Raw genomic sequence first — 8710 nt, forward strand, 5'->3', positions numbered from 1 at the left:
AAGGGAAAAGTTTGTATTTGATCCTAGTGGAAATAGGGAGCCACTGGAGTTTATTGAATAGCGGAGTGGCAAAGCTAAACCTCTTTTCAGGAATTTCACTTGGCAGCTATGTAGAAGATGGATTAGAGAGAGGAAGATCCCGGAGCAAGGAAGACCAGTTACAGTTTTGGGGAGAAGTGAGGAGAGCCTGAACTAAGTTGATAATAATGTGAGTAGAGAGCAATGGAAGGACGCAAAAGATTACTTTGTACCACAGTACATGGTAACTGATTGTATTTACGAGTTAAGGGGGAGAAAGGAGTCTGGGGTTGTGAATCCAGGTATGGGTTCAGGTCCTCCCAGACTCCTGATGTTCTCCTCTGCCCTGCAAGGGAAAAAATATTTGTCCACCGGGCTCCCCAAACTGAATCGTTCTAGGCAAACACCTGTTGCCTCCAGCCCAGTTTCCTTCTTTTTTGCAAACTTGGCTCTATCCTGCCAGAGCAGCAGGTGAGTAAGTCCCAGGAGGAAGGGGCAACGGATGAGTTGGGAGCAGAATAGAGAGCCACCACCCCCGTCGGGCCCAAGCTAGGCTCTCGTTGTGGCTGCCACTGCCACAGCCTGGGCTGGGGCAGAGCTTCTCTCGGGGAGAAGGAGGAGGAGTCACACGGGGAGGAGCAAAACTCAGAGGCTCTGGGAGCTTAGTGGCAGAGGGAGAGCGGCAGGAGCTCCGGACCCATCGCGTCGCCCTAGGGGCGCCAGAGGCCCTCTCAGAAAGAAACAGAGAGAAACGAAGAAGAGGAGTCCTTGCCCCCCTCCCTCTGAGCCCGGGCCCGCCCCCGCTGGCCTAGTCAACCCCGCCCCGGAGGCGCAGGTCTGACCAAGGCAACTTTAGGAGAGTTTGTGTGGGGTGCTCTGAGAGGCAGTGGAAGAGTTGAAACCCGGGCAGGGGGAATTGCTTTCACCCTGGCCGGGCTGCGGGGCTGCAGCAGCGGGGCCGGGCTCCCGTGGCCGCCCCTGAGCCTGCTCTACTCTCCTGACTCCGGCAGCCAGGAGCTGGGGGCGCTTGGTTCGCCGCGCCCAGACGTCTTGGGGAGGCGGCGAGGGGCGCAAGCAGTGGCAATTTGGGTGCGCGATGGAGCAGCCAGAGGAGAAGATCTCGGTGTGGATCTGCCAGGAAGAGAAGATCATCTCAGGCCTCTCCCGCCGCACCACTTGCTCCGACGTGGTCCGAGTGCTGCTGGAGGACAGCCGCCAGCGGCGGCAGCAGCAGCTGCAGCAGTCTCGGCGGCGGCGGCGGCAGCGACGGCGGGCACGAGGAGAAGAGGGAGGCGGCGCGGGAGAAGGGGAGCCACAAGAGGCCGAGGAGGACGAGGAGGAGACGCCAGCGCAGGGCATGCTCTGGGGGCCCCCTCAGTGCTACTGCATCGTGGAGAAGTGGCGGGGTTTTGAGCGCATCCTGCCCAATAAGACGCGCATCTTGCGCCTCTGGGCCGCCTGGGGAGATGAGCAGGAGAACGTGCGCTTCGTCCTGGTGCGCAGCGAGGCGTCTCTGCCCAACACCGGGCCCCGCAGTGCCGAGGCTCGGGTGGTGCCCAGCAAAGAGAGGCCGTGCTCTGGCCGAGGGGGCCCAGCCCGGCCCAGCCTGGCCCTGACCCAGGAGAAACAGCGGCGCGTGGTGCGCAAGGCTTTCCGCAAACTGGCCAAGATCAATCGGCGGCGCCAGCAGCAGCCCCCGTCCCCCTGTTCGTCCACCTCTACGTCGTCCTCCACGGCTTCTTCATCCTCCTCGCCCCTGGCTCAGGACAGCGCCTCAGGCGAGCGGATGGAGACGTTGGTGCACTTGGTGCTGTCCCAAGACCACACTCTCCGCCAGCAGGTGCAACGGCTCCGAGAGCTGGATCGGGAAATCGACCGCTACGAGGCCAAGGTGCACTTGGACCGCATGAGGCGGCACGGCGTGAACTACGTTCAGGACACTTACCTGGTGGGGGCTGTCGCTGAGGTGGACGGAGCCGGAGCCCTGAAGCAGGGCCCTGCCGAAGAAGTGCCTCCCGGCAGCGAAGGGGGTGCCGAGGCTGCAGCGCTCGCCGAGTACGCCCGTCGGTGCGAGCAGATGCTGCAGCTGCAGGAGCAGCGAGCTCAACAGGAGGAGCTGCTGGAGCGCGTGGCAGCTGAGATCCAGGAGGAGCTGAACCAGAGATGGATGCGGCGGCGCCAGGAGGAGCTCGCGGGGCAGCCCGTCCCCGACACAGAAGGTAGCCCCGAGGGCGAGTTCCTGCTAGAGCAGGAGAGGCTGAAGACCCAGCTCAGCACCAGCCTCTACATTGGCCTGAGACTCAGCACGGACTTAGAGGCTGTCAAGAGCGACCTGGACTATAGCCAACAGCAGTGGGAGCTCAAGGAGAGGGAGTTGCAGAACCTTCTGGAGACTCTGAACTCTTTGGACTTCATGCCGAGCCCCGACGGACCTGGTGATCCCTATTCCAGAGGTCCGGGTCAAGGGGAGGGTGAGGCACGGGCCGGGGAGGAGGCAGCTGCTGCTGGCCCAAGCCCCTGCCCGGGCCCCGAGGTGTGGGTGGACCAGGCCCGGGGACTGGCCAAAGGCTGTCAGGGCAACGATGAAGACTCGGACACGGGGCTGAGCTCCATGCACAGTCAAGACTCAGACTCTGTCCCAGTCTGTGAGTCCCTCGTGTAGGAGAACAGATAGGAGGGAAGAGAGCAAGAAAGTGGTTTGGTCACCAGAAGCACGAGCCAGCTCAGGGATCCCATAGCGTGGAAGGAGTGCCTCGCCCCGCTACAGCCCCTTCCACGGCCCGCTGGAGTAGGTGCTGAGGGGGCATATTCACAGTTTGGGCTAGGAGGGGCCAGAGAAAAGGCGCCTCTTCTTAGACGGTTTGTTTTGTACCCTGCCGCAGAGCAGGGGAAGTGAGAGGTAGGAAAGGCGTCCCTCTGATTGAGGTCCCAGGAAATGGTCCAGGCCCGTTTTATCAAGCGAGCATTATGTGGATTTTCAGTTTAGTGAAGTCTTTAAATGACATTTCTGGGAACGGTGACAGCTGGAACACAGGTCGGGGGCATTAGGTACTTATCTTTGATTGGGAACGAAATTCCTTGAATTTTAATTGTAGCTCTAACTTGTTAAAACTAGCCAAAGAAGAGGTATTTGTGTTGGTCTCAGCCTTACATTCTGGAAACACACACACACACACACACACACACACACACACACACACACACACACACACACACACTTCTTGGCTATTTACATTTTCCAGCTGTTACTAGCCTCATCCGAGTCCTGCGTTTTGGGCCTTTTATTTCACTTCGGAGGCTGATTCAAACCTCCATTCTCTCTCTCCAGAGTTCAGACAGTGCATTCCAGCAGAAGGGGAGAACTAAAATCCTGGAAAGCTTTAACTCTGGTGAAAATTTCATTTGGAAGCTTTGAGATTTGCTTTTGCAAAGTCCAGTATTTTGTCCTTTTACAATTCATTGTTTTACTTCCATTCGATTCCATTCCGCAAGTTTTTATTGAGCGCCTACTGTGTGCCGGGCACTGTGCTAGGCTCCTGGGGATTTGAAAAAGAAACAGTTCCTTCCCCCCCAGGGTCATGAATTTAGCTGCTGCTATTTCAGGAAAAATAATAATGAAGCCGAAGAACCAAAGGAGGGAAGCTAAGTGTATTAAGGAGTGAGCCATCTGCTTTATAGTGAACACTCAGACTTTGAAAGTCTCCTGACATTTATGAGTGCAGACCTGTATTTCTTTTGAATTGGGCAGTGCCTGAAAGCCAGCCTGAACTCTACAGCTCCCGGGGAGAATGTTTCTTTTACCTGCCAGAGGCTTACCTGAGACACTGTAAATAAAAGGATTTGCTAGCTAAGGTTTCAGAAATTGTTGAATGTAACCACTTCTCTCCATATTCCACTAACAGGTCATTTGCTTAACAACCACACTCGGCCAACGACAAAGGTATTTTTTCTTCTAAAGTGAGTTAACTGGAGTGACTCTCAGTTCTGGACAGCTTATGCACACATGCCTAGAGATAAAATAGGATAACAGCTTTTCAAAACCAGTCTCCTAAGCGCCGGGGAACTCAGTGTAATCTTTTTAGTTATTTCAATAAAAAAAAAAAAGCAAACCACAACTTATCAGCTATAGGATATTTGTTGCCTCTTTTGAATGAATGGGGCTGCCTGATTTCCTTTGGAAGCTGGGCACTTCCTGGAGATACCATCATGCCCTGGGAGGTGTAAACAATGGTGAGTGTGGGGTGCCAGCCTTGGGTAGGCACTATTACTGTTATCGGCTTAAATGTTCAGAGATTGGGTCTGGTTGCAGCAGGGCTTTAGTCATTTTAAGCTAATTTATGAAAGCTGGCTTCCTAGAGAAGTTTCTCCTTTAATTGCTAGAATCTTAAACTGCATCCCATTTTCGGAGACCAGAAAGCATTGCCGCTGTTTAATTGGTTTTCTTTGTGTCAACATATTTCTTCCACCCCATTGTTGATGCAGGGATGTTTGGAGATTTTTTTAGCAAAATGATAGAGAATTAAGAGGTTGTCTTCATAATTGATACCTAGAAGAAACTTACCGTGTAATTATGGTCTTGGGTTTTCAGCCTGGCACTTCTCTTCCTAAGCATAGTTAAAATGAAGAGGGTGCAAGAAAAAAAAATGAAACCTCAGTGTCCCCAGTCTACAATGTAATCATATACATACGGACCAAACTTAATGATAGCTTTGACAGGAAAGCAGGACTATACAATCCTTATTTACAGTTTGGCAAGTAATCCTGTCTGAGAGATGTATGGAGAGACTGCTCTGCCATAGTGAAGGTTAGCCTTTTTATCCCCCTAGGCAAATGGAGTTAAGTGACTTGCCCAGGGTCATACAACTTGGAAGGGTCTAAGGCCAGATTTTAGCTCAGGGCCTCTCAATTCCACGCCTGGCACTCTACCCACTGTGCCACCTAGCTCCCCCTCTGCTTATGGTCATAAGGGATTGCCTAGGTCGCAGGGAACTTAAATTGCCCACAGTCACATAGAGAATATGTAACCTAGGTAGAACTTGAACTCAGGACTTCATATCTCTGAAGTTGGTTGTCTAGCCACTATGCCATTCTGCCTTTCTTGGCTTCCTAGGGTCGGATATTGTAGAGCTGGAGGATCGGATATTTTAGAGCTGGCCAATGTGTCAGAGATCATCTAGCCCAGTGGTTCCCAAACTTTTTTGGCCTACCACCCCCTTTCCAGAAAAAATATTACTTAGCGCCCCTGGAAATTAATTTTTTTTAAATTTTAATAGCAATTAATAGGAAAGATAAATTCCCCTGTGGCCATCACTGCCTCCCTGGATCGCTGCAGCACCCACCAGGGGGTGGTGGCGCCCACTTTGGGAATCACTGATTCTAGCCCAACTCTTTCATTTTACAAATGAGCAAACTAGTACCCAGAGAGAAGTTAAGAGACTTCCCTAAGGTCACAATGAATAAAACTGGGATTGGAACTCATTCTCTGATACCAAAGCCAACCCGTTTCCATAGCACCATTGTACTGAGGGCTACAAGGAATGGGAGGAAGTTGTGGTGGTTCTCAGCCTTCTGGCTGATGCAGTGCCATAGAAAATAACCACTTTCCCTTTCGGTTATTATTTTAACCTTTACGAGCCTAACGGGCTGCTCAGGCAAGTAGATGGTTGTGATTTTTTTTTGCCAGCAGTCAATAAATACAAACCGGCCACGTCACAACGCTAAGCCCTGTGTGCAGCAATCCATGGGCTTCTTCAGCTCCCAGTCACCTGAGGACTCCTCCTAGACAAAGGTGTCCCAGAGTGAAGCAGGATGAGACAAGGGGCCATTGAGCTGGTAACAATGAGCTACCCACCCTTCCTGACTCTAGGACTGCTTCCTCAAAGAGCTTTCCCTGATGTGGGCAGGAAACAGGGGGGCAAAGGTAGGCATCCCAGGAGATAGCCCAACTTTAGGACAATAGTTCCCCTTAACTCAGCACCCTGCAAGTTAGCCAGTTATAGCTACTTTACAAGCTCCTCCAACTTCCAGAAGAGTGCCTGGCCCCTGGGACAAAGGATGCTGGTGTTCTCACTCTCCCCTAGGCTCTTTTTTTTTTTTTTTTTTAAGGGACAGGGTAATACTAGGAGCAAGAGCACAGCTGTGATACTGCTCTGGGAGGACATTAAGGGATCGGGTTTTCTCCATAGGAAGGAAAGACAGCAGCCGCCCCTATTTATCAGTGAGTGTGCTGCTCCCAGATCTGCTGGAGAAGGCAGTTTGTGAGTGTGCTGCTTACCCACTGGCGTACTGCCAAGGCTGCCCTCTTACCAGGGGCTTTCATCCTGTTGGAAGGTCTGGCTTTCTGTGACGCTCTCCCTTCCCCTCTTGAGCTGTACATGCACGGACACAGATATATAATCATACGGAATCTATTCCCTTTTTACACAAAGTGAATTTTCATTCACTTGGCACTGAGAATTTTGCAACAGCCCTCTGGGTAGTTTTTTGATAAACCCTGCAGTATAAAAAACATTCAGAATTGGAAACAACTGACTTGGGCCTTCTTTGGAACAAAATAATGGAAGGTAGGATTAGCCAGTGAGTGGTGCCCTGCGTGCTTTTGTATGGTTGTATGAATGTCTGTGAAAGGTTTGGAAAGTTCCTAGTGGTGCCTCCTATGATGGTTGGGCAGTCTGTTGAGGCATTCTTGTGAATGGGGGGCTGGGAGAGCCTGGAGATCTTCCACCCCTTCTCGCCCACTCATCAGCTCCTACCCTTCTAGAGAAATCGTCCCTGTTTTTGGTCGTGCCAACTGGCAAAGAGCTCAGCTCCTTATCTCTTAGCAAGGAAACAGCAACTATTTGCACATGGGCCAGCTCAGGGATGAAAAAGAAAGGCATATCATTTATTTACAGAATCTCTTCTATATTTTCCACATCTTGGGTTTCACAGCTGGGGGAATAAAGCATGCTAGGAGCTGTCTTTGAAATGTATTTCACCTTTAATTGAATTTCACCTTTTTTTTTTTTAAACCCTTAACTTCTGTGTATTGACTCATAGGTGGAAGAGTGGGCAATGGGGGTCAAGTGACTTGCCCAGGGTCACACAGCTGAATTTCACCTTTAATTGAATTTTCATTTTATTTTGGTCTCTGTTGTATAGAAACTCGAAAAGCTGGTTCAGAAGTAACTATTTGAATAGTGCAACAACGACTAGTCCTGGTAACAGAAAGATCAGAGTTCAGATTCCTGCCTCTGACATGTATAACTGTGTGACCATGGGCAAGTAAGTCATTTGGGCTGGAGAGACAAAGAATTGGGTTCTAATCTTGACTGGGATGCTCATTACCTGTTTGGTGTTGAATAAGTTCAGCCTGGGACTCAGTTTCCTTATTTTTAAAAGGAAAGTGTAGGACTAGATAGTCTTTGAGGTCCCTTCCAGATCTAAAACTTTAATACTATGATCCTTTGAACCCCTAAGTGGCCCTGAGAGGTTCTTTTAAGCCCTTTAGAGGTTTAACACTTAAAGCTGTATAGTGTGGTTCGGTATCAGTGAAAGCTTCCAACCTGGGAGTTCCTTAAACCAATGACATAACAGGTATGAATCATGGTTTTCCAAAAAAAAAAAAAATGCCTGTTTGGGTGCCCTTTTAGTAATTTGTCTTCAGGACTCCTTCACACAATCTGAACGGCATCTACCAATTAATCCATCAATCAACATTTCCAAGGCTCTTGCTATGTGTCAGGCACTGCGCTCTAAAGTCTCTCTCTTCAAAGTCTTTACATTCTTCTGAGGGTGGGTGGGAGCCTTTAAGGAATGTCAATGAATGCGCTTTTCCCCTTGTGTATTTCCAATCCGCTTCCATATAGCTTTCATCTCCCAGAGGAAGGGACTCTAGCTGTTATTCCCAGAGCCAGAAAGTCAACCTGAGAGCTAAAAAGGACCTCAGAGGCCATTTAGTTCACCCATCTCTGTTATTGCCCACTAGAGGAAACAGGGACCTGGAGGAGGATGGAGGGAAACAGAAGGGGGAAAGGAGTAAACATTCATAGAGCAGTTGCCATGTGCCAAGAACAGTGCGAAGCACTTTATAAATATTATCTCATTTGATCATCACAGCAATCCTGCAAGGCTGATATTATTATCCACACTTTATATGGTCGAGGAAAGTGAGGCAAAAAGAGGTTCAATGACTTGTCCAGGGTCACACTAATAACTCATTGAGACCATAGTTGAACTCAGGTCTTCCTGACATCAGGTCCAGTGATCCATCTACTTCCCTTACTAGCTACTTCAAAAAGCAAGGAACTCCTACAAGTCACACAGGTGGTGAGGTAGGGAACCAGGAAAGGACAGGAAGGAGAAGGAAGTGACGATCTGGGGGAAACAACGTAGGACAAACTTGCAGATTGCCAGTGCCCCCTCGCACAGCTGTCCGTGGCTGCTGGCGTGCTGATGTTTTATTGACTCACTTCCCAGAGAGGATCCCATCAGGACGGGAATAGCTTCACAGATTAAACAAGGCAAAGGACACAGAGCCAGTGCTGAGGGTGAGTCAGGGGCATCAGGGAGGAAATCTCAGTGGAGGAGTATGCAACATAGGTAGCCCCAATATAGAAAGGTACTTTTGGAATCACCTTCAATGCTTTTTTAAAAACTTTTTTTTATTATTTTATTTTATTTTATTTTATATTTTATTTTATATTAATTTTTA

At 49.9% G+C, this 8710-nt stretch overlaps 1 protein-coding gene across 1 annotated transcript; it reads left to right on the plus strand.

Annotated features, from left to right (window-relative positions):
- The first annotated feature begins 1114 nt into the window (after nucleotides 1-1114).
- Nucleotides 1115-2769, plus strand: RASSF10 (Ras association domain family member 10). Its single transcript, XM_044681238.1, has one exon. The coding sequence runs from the start codon at nucleotides 1115-1117 to the stop codon at nucleotides 2678-2680; it is 1566 nt and encodes a 521-aa protein (XP_044537173.1). The 3' UTR covers nucleotides 2681-2769.
- Nucleotides 2770-8710: the final 5941 nt, after the last annotated feature.

Source organism: Gracilinanus agilis, chromosome 6, assembly GCF_016433145.1.
Source record: "Gracilinanus agilis isolate LMUSP501 chromosome 6, AgileGrace, whole genome shotgun sequence".
NCBI classification, from domain to species: Eukaryota; Metazoa; Chordata; class Mammalia; order Didelphimorphia; family Didelphidae; genus Gracilinanus; species Gracilinanus agilis.

Bases quoted from the DNA above. Each gene is read 5' to 3' on its own strand.
- RASSF10 (XM_044681238.1), top strand. From the start codon at position 1,115: ATGGAGCAGCCAGAGGAGAAGATCTCGGTGTGGATCTGCCAGGAAGAG.